Source organism: Drosophila ficusphila, unplaced genomic scaffold, assembly GCF_018152265.1.
Source record: "Drosophila ficusphila isolate 14025-0441.05 unplaced genomic scaffold, ASM1815226v1 contig_791, whole genome shotgun sequence".
Lineage (NCBI taxonomy): Eukaryota > Metazoa > Arthropoda > Insecta > Diptera > Drosophilidae > Drosophila > Drosophila ficusphila.
In genome coordinates this window covers 21,379,807-21,397,157 of record NW_025064737.1, presented here as the reverse complement: position 1 = coordinate 21,397,157, position 17,351 = coordinate 21,379,807, and the positions used below count along the sequence as shown (strand labels likewise).

Sequence of the window (17,351 nt, the reverse complement as noted above, 5' to 3'; positions counted from 1 at the left end):
TGCAAATGGCCTGCAATAATCAACGAAAGGATAAACTACCGACCAAATGGCGAGTCAAGGGCATCTCGGCCCTAAAACTGATCCGGCGAACAAAGCCCCAAGACACAATGTCCGACTATTTCTTCGTCCTGCCTGCGTCTTCGTCCGTCCCAGGACACCGCAAAAGGTGCAACGAGTCGGGCTGCCTCATTACGGAATCAAAGCCCTGTTCACATCGAAGGGGCATGGATGGATGTGTGTCTGGTGACAGATGCGAGCTATCGATTGCGAATTTGTGTGACAGGCAGTCAGGATATCCAGGATACACAGGACAGTTGGGGGAAACGACAACATTGCATGGAAATGAGCAATTAACGCCTGGGACATCGTTAGGCCGGACCAATCTGTCCGATCGACGAATCAACAGATTTTCTCTGTGTCTCTGTGTAGCCATCAAAAGGGTTTACGAACTCCCTCCTCCTTGATTAAGGTATAAATATTAAATTAGCAGGACTGGCATGATACTCCTGCTCCTGATACTGCCTTTGCTTTTGCTTTTCCTTTTGCTGTTGCTGTTGCCTCTGCCTCTGCTGTTGCTGCTGCTTTTGTCGCTAATGAGGCATGGCCATGGCAAGTGAAGGAGTCAGACAGGATGTGGTTTGTTAAGAGGCTCGTTCGCTGCTTAATTATACATGGCAGCGCCCAAAAGTCGACTAATTAATATGCAGCAGTCGAGCAGTGCGGAGAGTGGCCCGGTTAATGAGCCAAAACTCGCAGCGTGTGTGCCAAGTTTCGACAGCCAAGTAAAGCGTTCGCCGGCTTGTGTGCAAACAGCCGGGGGAACGATGCCGATGCCGACCAAATAACTCAATTTTCATAGAGTGGCCGGGCCCGTGAGCTCCCGGGAAACACCAATAAACAGTTTTTCGCAACAAATCCAAACTATTCCGCAGCAACCGCCGCAGCAGCAGCAGCAGTGGCAATAGCAATAGCAGCAGTAACAGTAACAGCAAAAGCAGCAGCAGCGACAGGCGAAGTAAAACTTTTTGACAGCGACAACATGGCGTACAACTGCCAACTGCAAGTGCACTTGGGTGTGGCCCCACCGAGCCGTCGACTCGCATTTTGGCCCAGGCCCATTGCCACCTGCATGGACGAGTGGTGCGCTTGCCAAATTAACAAAAGCGGGCAACTTTGTAGTCCTCGCTTTGGGCAAAAACAATGAAGTCGGCAGAACTGTCTCGAGCACATTTCAATTTGTGCTTGCCGAACAAAGTTGCCGCCTGCATGCGGACAAATGTCAAAATATTTAGTTGTACAGCGAAACTTTCCCACCGGAAATTGAAAAGAAATATTGGTTAACCCGTGGGACCGAAAGCAAATGCCCCGATTCTGCCAGCATCGCCAGAAGTTTCGCGCAGCGAATTATATCAGGATAAAGGAGAGTGTGTGTGTGTATGTGTGTTAAGGGCTGTTGCATTGTTTGCCTGCGATTCGGCGGCGAGTTGCTGAGTTTTTTGCCCACCGCAGCTGTCAGCCGACGAGATTGAAAGCGGCGTTGTATTCGCAAATGTTTCCATAAAAGCAACGATTTTAATTTGCTTTTCCCTTGGCTCTAGCAAAAAAAAAATGGTTTTAATCTGGCCCAGAAAAGGGGTCCGCTGAAGAAGCTTTTGAAGCACTTCAGTGAAAACAGCCAAGCCTAAAAGCACACTACGTTTTTACGCATCCTCGCTGCCTGTAAGTCACCGGGGCGTATACGCAACTTGCTCGCCACTTTCGGAGCCTTGAACTTGTTGACTCAACTCTGTCATTAATGCATTACCATACTCTTAAAATAAGGTAAGCTTGTTTTTGAACATGGCTTGTAAGTTAGAGGGTTTTTGTCTCGCAGGAACTTTCGTTTCAAACGGACATGACCTTATAATAAATGAATAGTATATCTTGACTTAATTTAAGCTTAACTAAAACTAAATTTCTTTCTTTTTTGAAAGTTATTAAATACCCTCAAGACTTCAGTTCAACTTTTTACATGAAACTATCACAATTCTCTTAATGTACTCTAGCCAATTCGTTCATTTATTTCTGTCAGTAATTTAAACCACTCAAGAGTACAAGTTGAAAACTTTAAATGTAGTTGAACAAATTTCCGCCGTTAAGCCAACACAAATGTTATAAATGCATGCATATTATAAATTCCCCTTTGTGGGTCCTCTGAAGGGTGTCTTCCCTTCGTCCTGCCAAAGCCTTTCAGCTTTTAGCTTTGTGGAGGGGGAAAAAAAAAACGCAGATATCTCTGGGCGTCAAAAGGAGAGCTTTGCACCGGCGACCCTTGAGAGTGCCGTGAATGTCGTTTTAATAATTTATTTTGTGCGCACAGCGGGCTGCTCATTAACACACATACACACGCACACACACTCGCTCACCCCGGAGCCTTCGCACCCACACTCGCAGATGAGCTGGCCCACACGCACAGGACACGCACTTGGCAGCCTCGTCGTCGATTCGGTCGGCTGGCTGCTGCTGCATATCACCTTAATTACAGGCAGCAGTCTGCGCGCAGTCAGACGGCAAATGGCAGACAAGCTAACAGCGTTTATGGTGGCCCAAATTGCCATTCCCCCCGCAGTCCCTTTAGCCCATACCCGTGCCCTTAAGCCATCGTAGCATATTGTCGCTGTCGTTACGCTTTAGCGATTCGCCACTGTGGCTCACAGAAGAAAGGGCAACGGATTCAGTTTGCACTCGACTGCTGATAAGCGTGCGATTCCTGCAGGGCTCAAACGCACTCATGAACACACACACATAGACACCCACCACACACTCGAAAACAGGAACACACACACATCCTGATGGCCATGAATACATGCACCGTTGAGTTGCGTTTATATCGGGCTTATGTTACGTCTAAGTGAAATTTAAGGACTCCACTCAACAGCACACCAAATCCTCGGCATAGTTCATGTCGACCCGGTGGTTTCGGGCCATGTGTGCTACCATTTCGCATGATGAGTTTGCCTTGCACGGAAGCAGGAAGCCATCAAAGCACACATCTGCTCACACCCGCAAAAAGGATACACAATCATACTCAATGAGTGTCGTCAGCTGGCAGGACACAGATCAGGGCCAGGACACAGACTGGAGGCAGCTTTCACCTGCAACAGGACGTTGCCACTTATACAGACCGCAACTAGCAGAGGTCTCGCAGTAATAACCACTAGTGATGTGAGAAATCAAGGTGGTTTCGCCTGTCAACCAGCTTGGATTGTTAGCAATATGCTGGTTTAGTCAATTTTACAACAATAACTTAACACAAAGTATGAAATTGCAGTAGCTAATAATTTTGAGAATATTAATTAAGTTATACCTTTAAGTAGGTCGTTTAAAATTCCATGCAATTTTCTCACATTGTTTTTCTGAACATAGCTAAACCTGTTAAATTTCTTGCCTCACAGCTATGAATTTTTTGTGGATTATGCCCGGCAGCTAACCCAGTTTCCCATCACTAAGCGACACTCATTCTAGGCAGGCTCACAAAGAGTGGACGGGAACTCGAAACGGGCCCGGACCGGGCCATTGTGCAACCACTTCATTTCGATTCTAATAACTCCAATTACAAATGGCGGATGGGATAAAAGCGTTGTGCATATGCTGGGTATCCCTCGAGTGTGTGGGTTCGCCTCCACTTCCCCTCGAGGCAATATGAGTGGGCGGCGTGTGGGTGGCTCAACTTGTTGCTGGACTTTATGACATGCCAGCCGCTTTATCCAGGCTATTATTTCTGGGATTTTATGTGAAAGGACAACGCACGAGTGCGCAGGCAGCAGGCAGCAGGCAGACGACAAAGCCAATGTCGGGATTTGCCCGGCAAACGAATGCCGCACAACGGAAAGGTTCGGTTGCGCAGCGTAGAATTGGCCGAATCCTGCAATTAGGCTGCAAATGAGTTTTCCAGTTCACATCGGGAATTTGTCAGCAAAGCAAATTTTATTCCTCTACATGGATACTTAATGGCTAGTTAAATTGCACGTGATGGGAGTGGGCGGTTGTTTTCGATGCGATTGTTTAGGAAACGTTACCGTTGGACGACTTCCACTCGAGTGGGTTTACTTGAGGCGGAAGCGGCGCAGAGTGGGTGGCAGGTAATCCTGGCCAGCGACCACATTGGCGGGCAGGTACTCCGAGCTGGGGGCTGGGGCAGAGCTGGCCTGGACTGGGGCAGCCTGGGCAGCGGGAGAGGCGAAGTTCAGGACTGGCGCACTGCCCTCGTTGGAAATGCGGGACACTCCGGGCAGCTGGTTGTACTGGTTCTGGATGGCCAGCTGGGCATTGGCGGCATCCTCGGGAGTGCGGTACTTGACGAAGTGCACCTCCGGCTTGTTGACCGAGCTGGTCTTCAGGGCATTCAGCTGCTTGGCCAGGTTGCTCACGTCGGACTGCTTGGTCAGCACGTAGATGGCGGTCTCCTGCTGGGCGGACTGCTTGGCCAACTGGAGGGCGGCCTGCTCGAAGCCCCTGTTCTCGGGCGCACGGATGAAGACCACGCGGAGGTTCTTCTTCAGCGAGCTGGCGATCTGCTGGTTGTTGGCTCCGTCATCGAACTGCTCCTCGGGGGCGGCGTAGCTGTAGAACTCCTTCTGGAACTCCTCGACCAAGGGAGCAATCTGGGGAGCAACTGGAGCCGGAGCGGGGGCCAAAACGGGAGCATCGATGGGCTGGGAGAGCACCGCCTCGCCGCTCTGCACGGGCTGCAACAACTGCTGCTGCGGCAGCTCGCCAATCACCTGGCCACCTTGAGCAGCTCCTGGCAAGAAGGACAGAGCCTCATCGGCATGGGCCACCGGCTGGTAGTTGTAGCCCAGCTTATCGGCACTGCAGCTGGCAGCGAACAGGCAGAGGAGCTAAAAGATTTGGACATAAATAAAGATGCCACTCGAAGCAAAGCCAAATCCCCAAAAGACTTACGATAAAGGCGCGCATGATGACAGGTAGCTGTGTACAATTGGAGCTGATAGGTGAAACTAATACTGAAATTTCAACCAATTCGGTCTTTTATAGTCCAAAACAAGGCACTGCACTCACCCCTCCCACGAAAAAGCCCCAATCTTAATCCAAAAGAGAGAGATCCACTGTTTAGGAACGACCTTGCCATCGCAGCGCTGTTGATTTGATTTCGATGCTATTCGATCGTCATTAAAATGCCCCATCGTTTAAATATGCAAGCGTATTCCGTATTCCCCGACCTAGGCCTATCGCTCCCCAGCGATCGTTTGTCTTGGCTCTGATTTAAATGCACTCTACGGTGGTTATAAATATGCATGGCCTATCAGGGACTACGATTGCGAATGCTGCTGCCACATTATTTAATTGATTTGTGTTGGCCGCGACAGCCCATAAAAAATGCGGACTGGATAATGCCAATGGAGTGGCCAAAACGGCAGCCACTGTGTTGAAACGCTCGGGGAATAAACAGCTACTGGCTTTGTTGATAATATCTGGCGGTCGGCGGTCACCAGTCGCCAGTTGCCACTCGATGCTCCGGGTTGGCCAGCTTAAGCCGGTAATTATAATTTTCATAATTTTCCACAAGCTCGCGCTTTTCACGGCGGCAAGGGTCGCCAACGTCAATCTTTTTCGACGGTTCCGTTAATGAAGTTCTTTAACTAATTTAAACTTTTTCGGCATCGTTTGATGGCCAAGGCAAAATAAGAATTTAAATTGGGAATAACAGCTGTGTGGGTCGCTGGTTTCCAAAGAAATATGTGAGAGAAAGGCATAATTAAAATGTACTTTGGCAATTCTTTAATCTACAATTGAGCAGTCTAATACGCAGTTTGTTGTCTTGGTAAATAGATTAAAGTATTATAGTTTGAATGAAAATGATTTCAAAAGCCTTAAGTTATAATACGTTTATTTCTTTAACCTAGTTAATATAAACAATATCCGGTGGAAATATTTCTTCTCCTACGAAAAGTAGGGCACATTTCCTAGCGTAAGCCTCAAAGATGACTCCCTCCCAGAATTTGGCCACTCATGCTGGCTATTAGCTGCTGGGCCCGCTGCACAGCGAAAGTCTTGGCAAAGTTGGGGGGCCAACAAAAGCAAAAGCAGCGCCAAACTGCGCCTAATTTGGAGATGGCAAGCCAAACAAGCCAAGAGCCCCGAAAACGAAGAAAAGATTGGAAGACACGCAAACTTGGCAGCTGCTGGATGGAATCCGAGACTTGGACCTTGGGCACACCTGTCCCGAAATTGCAGCAAGTCATGAGCAGCCTTTGGCGAGGAGCAGGATTAAAGCGCTTGGCGCCATGCAACTTAGTGGGGATACCGCGAAATAAAAAAGACACCAGATGGGCGGAGTGAGGTAAATCGAGAGGGGAGGGGCGTGGCAAAGGGGCGGAGGGTCGAGGGTGAAGTGCGGAGGTTGGAGGAGGGCCGAAAGTGAGAGCGGCAGCTTTGACGTGACTGGCAAAGTTTTTGGCAGGCACCGCTAACGAGCGACTCTCGTCCTGTGAAACCCAGGATCTCGTGTTGCTCTAAAATGCTTAAACTAAAACTTGCTCAACAGATTTGCACTGGCGGGAGCCTTTTTACGGCTGCACTCCGGCGTGTCATATGGCACTGGAGCTGGCACTGGCACTGGCACTGGCAGTGGCAGTAGAGGCATAAGTGTGTGTTTGACCTTTGACACTAAAACAATTTGCAAAGCGAAATGATGTCAGCCACGGTGTCCCCTGTTCCCGTTCCTCAGCTTCCTCCTTCTGCTCCTTGATGTCTGCGTAGTGGCGTAATTTTGTTGAAACATTCTTAAAGTAGAGCCTGTCGTAAAGTCCTGGCAGGAGAGTCGTCCTGCGGGAGGAGGGAGGATACTCCGCGTGTAGCTCATTAAAAAGTTTTTCAGCGACAAGGGCGACGGCGACATTTGCTTAAGAAAACATTTGCTGGAACGGGACTCGGTTAGCAACACCTTAATGTTTATCTAAGAGATACTTTGAAGATAATACACAAAGTGTGGGCTAAAAACTCAAAAGTAAAATGTTACGCTCTTAGGCCGAGTAATTAATTATTCATAATAGCAAGCTATAGATAAACAACCTCCATCGACCAGCTCTCCAGCCGCGCCATAACAACTAAATGTTTTTTGATTGAAATTTAAATTAATTTTGTTTGCAAGTACTCAACATTCCAAGTACTTTGAGTTATTTATGAGCCCAGCTAATTTTTTGCGTATTTGCTTTATTAAGCTGTGTTAATAATAGCGCAGGATTATTTCAACAGTATCTTTGAAATTGAAACTGCCAATTAATTACTCCAATTTGAACTGCTTCTTTTGATTGCTGAACGAGGAACTGAATACAATTAAAAATTATTCAAATAATATCAGCCGGCGTGATAAATTATTCCCAAAAGCATATTCCGTTTTATTTTTCAGTGGCGCAATAAATAACCAAAAAGTTTCCACAACACTAGTGAATTTATTTATGAATAAGATGTGAATGGACACTTTGAATGATTTTTACTACGTATTTTAATTTAATTTACCATTAAGCAGTCTTTGGCACTAGCCTCGAATTTGAAGGTTGACTATCGACGTTTTCCCGGTGGCAGATATTCCCGGAAAAGCGCTTGCAACTTTGCGGTTTCCAATTCGCTGGCTTGTTCGTGAGTCTCGTATTCAGTGCTATCTTTTGGACGGATTTTGAAGATCACAGGTGGTTCAGTTGGCTGGGGATTTAGATGGATAACTTCCGCTTTTTCTACCGCATGGTTTATACTATTTCCCGGCAGCCGATCGTAGTTGCTTCTCAGAGCACTTAAAGCTCTGGTTACATCCGCTGGAGTTCTGTATTTCACAAAGTGCACTGATGGTTTTTCAGTTGCCTGCTGCTGAATGGCAGCTTGTTGTTTGGCCAGAGCATCTGCATCCGCCTGGCGATGGAGCACAAAGATGTCCAGCGGATTATTGACCGCCAGTTGTTTGGCCGTCAGTGTGAAGAGATTCGTCTCGGGAGTGCGGATGAAAACCACTTGTTGTGGAGGAGAAAGCACCTGGGCCAATTGCCTGGCTGATTGTAATGGAACAGTCTGATCATCTTCTGGTGGAGCTGCATAGGTGAAGTACTCTGTGGCCAGTTTACCGCCCGTTGCCAGTTCATTTCCAGCTGGCAAGTAGACATTACCCGAACCATGAGTAAAGCCTAAAAACATGCAGAGAAACTGCGAGAAAATCTGTTAATCTAGAGATAAAAGCACTTTCCTGCCATAAGCTTACCGTCAAGGAGTGCATGACTGTGATATTCCGCGCCAGCTGACTTTTGGCCATTTTTACCGCTCGAAGCGCCGCACGGTTATAATCCAGTCCCAGCAACAAAACCATCCTTATATACGACACAAACAAATAGATGTCCGAAAGTGAGCTGACTTCTCGGCCGCCGCGTATCTCGTTATGATTTTATTTTATTTCGCTTCTTCGCATTTGTTTTTCTATAAAAGATTTCTGCAAACGTTTGCTATGGTTTTGTGTGTTCGCCTGCTCCGATTATCCATGTTAATGTCGTTCAATTTTGAAATGCAAATTTCTGGGCTTGCAAGACCCCATGACAAAAGCCAAATCCGTACGCAGAAGTGTGGTTGTGCGTTTGACCCGAGCCCGGTATGAACTTGAATTTAATTCGCATAAAATTTACAAATGAGCTCCCAATTTGAATTAGTTATAAAATATTTTCATATGCCATCGTGGCCCTATTGTTGTCGCCTGTCATAGCCAAAGCCATTTGTTTTGACTCTTTTGGCTTTGGCCCCTGCGGATTACACCTCCGCAGCTCTACTTTCACTCGCCAGGTATTTTTACGGCCGACTTTTTATGGCTACTGATTTGTTAATTTACACGTCATTTTGATTTTTTGCTCGGCTCTTCTTTGGCCTAGGCTCGCATCTGCGATAAGCTGCTTACCGAAATTAACAACTCCGGCTAAGATCTGGCTGAGTAGAAGAAACACAGAAGCACACAGCTGGCCATTCATTGATGTATCTTGGGCTTTATTTGCAGCTACAACTAGTCACCCGTTGGGGCAGTCTTATGGCACTAATTTTATGTCTTAATTAGGTGGTAGGCCTCTAAAGCCTCAGGCGTTTACCTGGCTTCGAAGTGAGGTACGATTTTGAGGATCGCACTTCCGTGGGAAATACCATTCGACTGCCCCTGTGTCGTTCGTTGGCCAGGAAATCATAGCGCCTCGATCTGGCAGATCGGAAGTCCACGTTGGCACTGTTGTAGCTGGCCGACAGATCCTGTTGAGCCTCAGGAACAGGTGGCAGATCGATTTGGCCAATGGAAGAGGCTCCAGCCGAAGCTCCAGCCGCATTGTAGCCCTCTGAAATCGAGGAGTAACTGGGCAAGGGCGGCAAGTAACCAGATTGTGGCTGATATGAAGATTGCTGAGCTGGGGGGAGATAGGTAGATTGGGGAGCTGGATACTCGCCAGGACGAGTGTCCTGCTCGTACTGCGGCCGCTGCTCCGGATAGTAGCCCAAGGAGGATGCCTGTGAAGGTTGGGCCACCGAAGGACCTCCGCCGTACTGCGCCTGAATGTACTGCTGAGCTTGAGCCGCTTCCGCCTCCGTCCTGTATTTAACAAAATGAACCTGCGGCTTGTGTTTGTGGTGCGCCTTCAAGGCGCCAATTTCGCTTGCCAGTTCGTTGGCATCCGTCTGCTTGTTGAGCACGTAAATGGCCGTCTTATCCTCGCTGGTTTGCTTGGCCAAGGCGTTAAGGGCGCCCACCACTGCCTTGTTTTCGGGAGCCTTAATAAACACCACCTGGAGGTTTTTCTGCGAAAGCGATGCCAGCTTGTTCTCCACTAAGTCAGCTTCCTCCACGGAATCGTAGGGAGCCTCGAAGGCATAGAAATGCTTGTGGAATTCCGCATTTTCCTGGTAGTGATTCCCAGCCTGCGCGGGATACCTTTCCTCACCCGCGGGAACTTCGTTTCCATAGCTATTCACAGCTCCTTCTCCATAGCTGTTCTGCTGGTACTGGTAACCCAATTCCGCAGAACTGACAGCCAACAAAGCTAAAAACTAGGACAAACTTTATTAGCGAATGCCAGATTTGCAAAATTAAAGGTTAACTTACCACTATTCCCAGCATGATATAACCACTGCGAAGAGCAAAAAACATTTGTCCGACGATCGCAAGCGGTCAAAGCATTTTATAATTTCCTGCCCTCGAAAGTGGTCGACTAACAGCAACCAAATCGGGACAACCACCCGCCATATACGGTATATAGTTCAATGTCGACCGCAATTCGGGTTACAAAATTCGCGATTCCCCCAAAAAGATTACAAAAGTTTTATATTAACAATATTTTATTGTGGAGACATCTCGAAATTCGAAAGATTTACGAACTAGGCAACATGGATCGCAGCGGAGTGCGTAGGAATCGTTGATGGGTCATGGGTCAGTCTGGGTCAGTTTGAGGTCAGTTTAAGTTCGAATTGAGGTCACATTACTGCTAGCTTATTGGCGGAATCGCAGGACGGAGGCGGGCAGGTAGGAGCTGCCAGGAGCAGAAGGAGCAGCTACGTGCTGAGGAGCTGGCTGAGAGGCGAAGTTCAGGACGGGAGCCACGCCTCCGTTCTGGATGGTCGAGGATCCACCGAGCTGGTCGTACTGCGACTGGATGGCCTGCTGGGCGTTGATGGCGTCCTGGTTGGTGCGGTACTTGACGAAGTGAACCTCAGGCTTGTTGTTGTTGTTGTTGCGGATGGCGTTCAACTTGTTGCTCAGATCGCCGATGTCAGCCTGCTTGTTCAGGACATAGATGGCGGTCTCCTGCTGTCCGGCCTGCTTGGCCAGGGCGACGGCGGCGTTCTCCAGGCCGGTGTTCTCGGGTCCCTTGATGAAGATCACACGGAGAGCCTTGTTCAGGGAGCCGGAAACCTGCTCGGAGGCGGCGGGTTCGTTGAAGTCCTGCTCGTCGGCGGTGTAGGTGAAGAACTCCTTCTGGAGCTCAGCCTGGGGAGCAGCGTAGTTGGTGGCCACGGCAGAGGGAGCAGCTTCGACGGCAGGAGCGGGGGCATAGGACTCAGCAGGGGCATCCTGGATGGCAGCCACCGGGGCGGAGTAGCTCGGTCCGGAAGGAGCGAAGGATGTGGCAGGAGCCGAGGCAGCTGGCTGGTAGTTGTAGCCACTCCTGGCGCTGACAGCAGCAACAAGGCACAGAGCCTGGAAAGAGGAACAGTTAGAGGTGACAATCCCAGATCCTTTCCTCTGATGAATACTCACAATAAGGACGCGCATCTTGGTTTGGTGTGTAGGTGGGTAACTCCGCTCGGATTGCTGAATCGAAGGCAAGTATGTCCAACTCCACGACGCCCACGACTTTTATGCGAAATCACTGCAGATTGCAACTCCAGTTTTCTTTGTTTTTTTCGGCATCATTTGGTTTTTTAATTGGCTGTCTTTGATTTTTGCACCTCGTTCCGAGCAATTCGCCCAACGCTCCTTCATCAGCCAATCTCCACTTTGGCCAATTCCCATTCGCTTTTTTTTTTTTGTCAACGCTTGTTTAACCAATTTTTGCCGTCGTTATCTCTGAAGTTTGAATGTTTTCTTTCGGTGTCTATTTTCTGCTGTATCATTTGCTGGCGAGCATAATTTTTTATGATTTTTCTAAACAAACTCCGGCGAGTCTTCTGCTTATGCTAATCGGGCGTAGTGGGTGCTCTTGAAAAGAGCTGTCGTTGACCACTTTGGCTCTTTGTTATTGGCCATTCATCCGGCCACTCTGTTATCACTCATACATTATGTATGCCGTCTTGGTTCCGTCTTGCAGTTGCCATAAATTTGAGCGCTAATAGTTTGTCTAACCTTTTACTTCACGCAGATTAACATTTTAATTATGATAAAAAAATGTTCGTCGATTGTTTTGCCAGCATCCCAAAACATGTAAATTTTTATTGATTTCCACTTGTATTCGATTTGGCGCCATCGCATCGGAATTTTTATGGCCACTCGGGGAATGTAATAAACGCCGAGCTGTGCAATTTCTCACTCGCCCCAAAGTGAGTGGCTCCACCATAAACCATCGAAGCAAATCTCCATTTTGACACTGACAACTTTATGCCTGGCCCAGTTCCCACAGCCACCAGGATAGAAACAGCTAAGAGATAGATGTAAAAAGAATTGTATTTGAGGGTTCGTTCGACAAATCAATAGATAACACAAAAGTCAACAAGGGGAGTAGCTGCGAGCTATGGCACTTCCTAGTGGCGGTAACGCAGACGACTCAGCACCGACGAGGGCAGGTAGGAGTTCTCGGGGATCTGGGCCTGAGCCTGGCGCACGGGTCCTGCGGAGGCGAAGTTCAGGGCGGAGGCAACACCACCATCATGAGCCTGGGAGGATCCTCCCAGCTGGTCGTACTGCGACTGGATGGCGCGCTGGGCGTTGGCAGCATCCTCGGGAGTCCTGTACTTGACGAAGTGCACCTCGGGCTTGTTGTTCGAGTTGCTGCGGATGGCGTTCAGCTTCTGGGCGAGCTCTCCAATGTCAGCCTGCTTGTTGAGGACATAGATGGCGGTCTCCTGCTGGGCAGCCTGCTTGGCCAGAGCCAGGGCGGCGTTCTCCAGGCCACGGTTCTCGGGTCCCTTGATGAAGACAACACGAAGTCCCTTGTTCACGGAGCTGGCAACGCGCTCGAGTTCCTGGGGCTGATCGAAGTCCTCCTCGTTGGCGGTGAAGGTGAAGAACTCCTTCTCGAGCTCAGCAGCGGGAGCGGGGGCGTTGTAGGAGACGGGGGCACTGAGACCAGAGGATCCCAGACCGGAGGATCCCAGACCAACAGATCCCAGACCGGAGGAGCCCAGACCGGAGGAGCCCAGACCGGAGGATCCCAGTCCAGAGGATCCCAGACCGAGGGAACCACCGCCGAGACCGCTGTCCAGGCTGCCGAAGTTGCTGCCGCCTCCCAGGCTCAAGGATCCGCTGCTGCCTCCCAGTCCCAGGGAGCCACTGCCGCCTCCCAGGCTGAGGGATCCGCTGCCTCCGCCGAGACCCACGGAGCCGCTGCCAGGAGCGAAGGACAGGCCGGAGCTGGAGTGGCCCACCGGCTTGTAGTTGTAGCCGAGCTTGTCGGCGGAGGCGAGGGCCACGAGGCACAGGACGACGAAGGCGCGCATCTTGCTGCTTGCTGCTGGTTGACTTTTGCTGTTCTACTTAGAGCTCCGGAGTCGGAAGTCAGAATGATGTCGACCTGAGCCGTTGGGGCATTTATATGGCCTGGCCGACACGGGCGGGCGTCAATCAGAACAGGCGTGTGACAGCGTGCTGGAGATCGCGATAAGGTTCGCATTGTCTGCGCATTGCCTAACCTGTTTTTCTGTTTTTCTTTTTCCACTTGGCTTTGGGCTTCGGACTTGAAGCTCGGGGCTTTGGGCTTTGGTCTAGGCCAAGAAAAAAAAAACAAGAAGCAGAAGCTGCGGCGTTGGCGGCGGCGTTGATTAAAATTTGATGAACTTGCAGCTTATGGACAAACAAAATTTTTATGCAAATCAGTCGACAAAAGGGCTGGGCGGCGGCAGCAGCTCCAAATTGTCCGACTATGCAGTAGCCGCATTCTTTTGTTCGCCCATTTTGTTATGCAAATCGGGCCGGGGATGATTGAAAGTAAGACTCTGCTGGGCCCCAATGCTTTTGGGCTAATTTCCCAGCTTAATAATTTTAAATTGCCCGGCCCAATGGATTTCGGGCATTGTCGTCTGTCGTCCGAAGTCTCGTGCAATTTGTCAAGCGGAGCCAACTCAATTTCGGACCGCAAATCGCGTGGGTTTGGGCAACCAAGTAGCCGATAAGCCATATGTTATACACCGGATTATCACGCACCAGTTTAAACATGACGCCGGCAGAGAAAACATCTTAGGTTTCCGCTCATTTGCAATTTTCACAAACAGCTTGTCCGCCGGACTCATAATTCAATGCGGCTCGAACCCGTTTACCGTTTACGTTTACCAGCCGACGTATGCGAAAATTCCGAAGCTCGGAAATCCAATTCAAGCCGATAATGTGTCTAGGAATGTTGGCCAAGAAGATCCGCAAGCCGTTCGACAATTTACATTAGCAAACAAATTTATTTCGTCTTAAAATCTCAACAATAACAGAGGAATTTCTAAAGTAACAAAGCCCTGGAACTGGATCCCAGAACCTAGAACTTAGAACCTAGAACCGCAGGCGGCGCAGAATGTTGGCGGGCAGGTAGGAGCTTCCGGGCGTGGCTGGTGGCACGTACGAGGAGATGGGGGCGGTGGCCTCCGGCAGGATCTGGCTGGGCGCCGGGTTGCTGGCAGCCTGGACGGGAGCGGGCTGGGAGGCGAAGTTCAGGGTGGAGGCCACTCCGCCGTCTTGGGCCTGGGAGGATCCTCCCAGCTGGTCGTACTGACCCTGGATGGCACGCTGGGCATTGGCAGCATCCTCGGGAGTCCTGTACTTCACGAAGTGAACCTCGGGCTTGTTGTTGTTGTTGTTGCGGATGGAGTTCAGCTTGTTGGCCAGGTCTCCGATGTCAGCCTGCTTGTTGAGGACGTAGATGGCGGTCTCCTGCTGGGCAGCCTGCTTGGCCAGAGCCAGGGCGGCATTCTCGAGTCCCTTGTTCTCGGGTCCCTTGATGAACACAACGCGGAGTCCCTTGTTCACGGAGTTCTGGACCTGTTCGGAGGCAGCTGGGTCGTAGAAGTCACCCTCGTCGGCGGTGTAGGTGAAGAACTCCTTCTGGAGCTCGGCCTGAGGAGCAGCGTAGTTGGGGGCAGCGGCGGACTGGGCTCCCTCGAAGGAATCGGCAATGGGTGCTGGGCCAGCGGCGAAGGAAGATGGACCGGCGGCAAAGGATCCACTAGGTCCGGTCGAGAAAGATTCACTGGGAGCAGCCGAGAAGGCGGGAGCTTCGTTGCTGGCGGAACCAGAGGGCTGGAAGCTCAGGCCCGATGCAGAGTGGGCCACTGGCTGGTAGTTGTAGCCCAGTTTGTCGGCGCTGGCCAAAACGGCGAGGCTCAGGCAAAGGAGCACGGAGAACTGACGCATGTTGAGTGAGTGAGGTGGTTGCGGGATTTGATGTCGTTGCGAGATGGTTCTTTGGCTTTTATGCAGATGAATTCCACCGTCATGCAAAACGCTCTGCATAAAGTGGTCTAATTACGGTCCAAAACCAACTAGAACCACCCCGCTAAAATATGCAAGCGAAGCGGGTGGCTGCACCGTGAGGTCAACTCCGTGGCTCGGAAGGAAGAAGAGGTGTCCATGTTCGAAGCGGAGCCGGCGCCATAAAACTCATATTAAATTCAATATGCTGCCTTAATCAATAATTCGCGTATTCTTCTGCGCCGCTTTTGGCCAGTGCTGTGTGGACCAACCTTGCCGATTTGGTATTTTCATGTAGCTCTATCGTTGAAATCAATAAAAATCTGGCTATAAAAAGACGCGGACAGGCCCGAGCATCGTAAACCCCATTTGGGGCAATTTAGATGGATGCGTTACTCATGGATACGGCTCGGTATCTAAATATGAATCTGAATCGGAATCTGTATCGGAAACGAGATATAAGTTCGAACGGGATGAGAAGTGTCGCCCAAATCGGTCGGAGAGCAAACAAAACGTTTGACAGGCCGTTTCACATGCAAATGAGGCGCGCCTAGTCGCGTTACTGCTGCCAAAAATAAATATTTTAACGATTCGCCAAATTATTATTGCCTTATTCAGCGGCTTTGTCTTTTCGTCTTGGTCGTTGTGTTTCGGCTTTATGCAAATGATGCGGGTGGAGGCGACCTTCCGCCGCTGTCCGTCCGTTCGTTTGTCCGTCCGCCGGAAGTGAACCGTCGAACTCATCGCTAAATATAGCCGATTTGCGTAGATATAGCCCTATCGATCGGCTAGGCCGGTCGCTAATTAACAACTGCACTGCTGCGCCTTGTCAGCGCCAAATCAGATAATTCGATAATTGGCCTCCTAATAAATTACTTGGCGCCATCTGATTTGGCTATCCGAATCGGACTGCGAACCCCGGAGAAACTCAAACTCAAACTCAAAACTTGCCAATTCTGGCTATCGGCTAATTTGCATGCCGCTTTTCGCACTGCCAAAAAAAGCTCGGTTTTATGTGCAAAGGCATGCAAATATTTGCAACAGCAGCAGCAGCAGTGTGACGAATCATAAAATATATAATAGAGAAACCGCATTTAAATCTCTTATTTATGCATTTTTAAGGCAAATTTGAAGTCTTCATAATTCATATCGCCTCATAATGCAGCCGAAGAACTGAATCTTGCACCTATAAAAGCCAACATATCAGCGAGATAAAACAGTAACCAATCATCATTTCAAACCAAACAGTCAACATGCGTTCCTTCCTCGTCCTTTGCTTCGTTGCCTTGGCCACCGCCGACAAACTGGGCTACAACTACCAGCCAGTGGCCCACTCCTCTTCGGGATTGAGCTTCCAGCCATCTGGTTCGGCCAGCAACATTGCTCCTGCCTTCTCGGCTGCTCCCAGCGGATCCTTTGCCGCCGGTCCAGGATCTTTTTCGACTGGTCCCCAGACCTTCGGCCCAGCTCCCGTTGCTGAGCCCTTCGAGGCTTCCCAGTCCGCCGCTGCCCCCAACTACGCTGCTCCCCAGGCCGAGCTCCAGAAGGAGTTCTTCACCTACACCGCCGACGAGGGTGACTTCTACGACCCAGCTGCCTCCGAGCAGGTCCAGAACTCCGTGAACAAGGGACTCCGCGTCGTCTTCATCAAGGGACCCGAGAACAAGGGACTCGAGAACGCCGCCCTGGCTCTGGCCAAGCAGGCTGCCCAGCAGGAGACCGCCATCTATGTCCTGAACAAGCAGGCTGACATCGGAGACCTGGCCAACAAGCTGAACTCCATCCGCAACAACAACAACAACAAGCCCGAGGTTCACTTCGTGAAGTACAGGACTCCCGAGGATGCTGCCAACGCCCAGCGTGCCATCCAGGGTCAGTACGATCAGTTGGGAGGATCCTCTCAGGCTCAAGATGGTGGTGTGGCCTCCACCCTGAACTTCGCTTCCCAGCCCGCTCCCCGTGAAAGTGCCGCTGCCAGCGCTCCTGGTGCAAGCTACCTGCCCGCCAGCATCTTCCGTCGCTTCCGCGTCTAAACCCTATTTACCAGTTGTTTGATTTGTTGTCTAGTTATCTAATTGATTTGTTGAATAAAGAAAACAAAACGAAATAGTTATCAAAATAAATTTCATTTTTCTTTGAACTTGCTCTTAGCTACTCCTTCTTAAGTCCCATATTGAAAAAGTATCTCTCTAGGCCTATGGTTCGATTCTCGCACTAAAAAGCCCTTAGCTTCCATAAT

The 17,351-nt window shown here is 49.8% G+C and overlaps 7 protein-coding genes across 7 annotated transcripts; 1 reads left to right on the top strand and 6 right to left on the bottom strand.

Annotated features, from left to right (window-relative positions):
• Positions 1-3,947: 3,947 nt before the first annotated feature.
• On the bottom strand, positions 3,948-5,045 carry LOC108095683. The gene is made up of 2 exons (XM_017196852.1): positions 4,945-5,045; positions 3,948-4,880 (listed from the first exon to the last, which is right to left on the bottom strand). The coding sequence occupies exons 1-2, from the start codon at positions 4,957-4,959 to the stop codon at positions 4,086-4,088; spliced, it is 810 nt and encodes a 269-aa protein (XP_017052341.1). The 5' UTR covers positions 4,960-5,045; the 3' UTR covers positions 3,948-4,085.
• Positions 5,046-7,465: 2,420 nt separating this feature from the next.
• Positions 7,466-8,494, bottom strand: LOC108095710. Its single transcript, XM_017196882.1, has 2 exons — positions 8,252-8,494; positions 7,466-8,196 (listed from the first exon to the last, which is right to left on the bottom strand). The coding sequence occupies exons 1-2, from the start codon at positions 8,354-8,356 to the stop codon at positions 7,564-7,566; spliced, it is 738 nt and encodes a 245-aa protein (XP_017052371.1). The 5' UTR covers positions 8,357-8,494; the 3' UTR covers positions 7,466-7,563.
• Positions 8,495-9,096: 602 nt separating this feature from the next.
• On the bottom strand, positions 9,097-10,195 carry LOC108095653. The gene is made up of 2 exons (XM_017196818.1): positions 10,115-10,195; positions 9,097-10,059 (listed from the first exon to the last, which is right to left on the bottom strand). The coding sequence occupies exons 1-2, from the start codon at positions 10,157-10,159 to the stop codon at positions 9,097-9,099; spliced, it is 1,008 nt and encodes a 335-aa protein (XP_017052307.1). The 5' UTR covers positions 10,160-10,195.
• Positions 10,196-10,443: 248 nt separating this feature from the next.
• LOC108095725 lies at positions 10,444-11,531 on the bottom strand. Its single transcript, XM_017196899.2, has 2 exons — positions 11,267-11,531; positions 10,444-11,206 (listed from the first exon to the last, which is right to left on the bottom strand). The coding sequence occupies exons 1-2, from the start codon at positions 11,279-11,281 to the stop codon at positions 10,499-10,501; spliced, it is 723 nt and encodes a 240-aa protein (XP_017052388.1). The 5' UTR covers positions 11,282-11,531; the 3' UTR covers positions 10,444-10,498.
• A 620-nt stretch (positions 11,532-12,151) lies between these two features.
• On the bottom strand, positions 12,152-13,223 carry LOC108095912 (glycine, alanine and asparagine-rich protein). The gene has a single exon (XM_017197240.2). It carries the CDS (start codon positions 13,159-13,161, stop codon positions 12,247-12,249), a length of 915 nt encoding a protein of 304 aa, XP_017052729.1. The 5' UTR covers positions 13,162-13,223; the 3' UTR covers positions 12,152-12,246.
• Positions 13,224-14,197: 974 nt separating this feature from the next.
• LOC108095914 lies at positions 14,198-15,102 on the bottom strand. The gene is made up of 2 exons (XM_017197242.1): positions 14,869-15,102; positions 14,198-14,823 (listed from the first exon to the last, which is right to left on the bottom strand). The coding sequence occupies exons 1-2, from the start codon at positions 15,053-15,055 to the stop codon at positions 14,198-14,200; spliced, it is 813 nt and encodes a 270-aa protein (XP_017052731.1). The 5' UTR covers positions 15,056-15,102.
• A 1,249-nt stretch (positions 15,103-16,351) lies between these two features.
• On the top strand, positions 16,352-17,283 carry LOC108095915. Its single transcript, XM_017197243.1, has one exon. It carries the CDS (start codon positions 16,366-16,368, stop codon positions 17,143-17,145), a length of 780 nt encoding a protein of 259 aa, XP_017052732.1. The 5' UTR covers positions 16,352-16,365; the 3' UTR covers positions 17,146-17,283.
• The last annotated feature ends 68 nt before the right edge of the window (positions 17,284-17,351 follow it).

Excerpts from the sequence above, each read along its gene's own strand:
- LOC108095710 (XM_017196882.1), bottom strand. The coding sequence starts at position 8,356 with ATGGTTTTGTTGCTGGGACTGGATTATAACCGTGCGGCGCTTCGAGCG. Across the intron at positions 8,197-8,251 it reads CAGTCATGCACTCCTTGACG|TTTCTCTGCATGTTTTTAGG; the intron begins GTAAGCTTATGG and ends ATTTTCTCGCAG.
- LOC108095653 (XM_017196818.1), bottom strand. The coding sequence starts at position 10,159 with ATGTTTTTTGCTCTTCGCAGTGGTTATATCATGCTGGGAATAGTG. Across the intron at positions 10,060-10,114 it reads ATATCATGCTGGGAATAGTG|TTTTTAGCTTTGTTGGCTGT; the intron begins GTAAGTTAACCT and ends AGTTTGTCCTAG.
- LOC108095912 (XM_017197240.2), bottom strand. The coding sequence starts at position 13,161 with ATGCGCGCCTTCGTCGTCCTGTGCCTCGTGGCCCTCGCCTCCGCCGAC.
- LOC108095914 (XM_017197242.1), bottom strand. The coding sequence starts at position 15,055 with ATGCGTCAGTTCTCCGTGCTCCTTTGCCTGAGCCTCGCCGTTTTGGCC. Across the intron at positions 14,824-14,868 it reads ATCTTTCTCGACCGGACCTA|CACCCATTGCCGATTCCTTC; the intron begins GTGGATCCTTTG and ends CCGCTGGCCCAG.
- LOC108095915 (XM_017197243.1), top strand. The coding sequence starts at position 16,366 with ATGCGTTCCTTCCTCGTCCTTTGCTTCGTTGCCTTGGCCACCGCCGAC.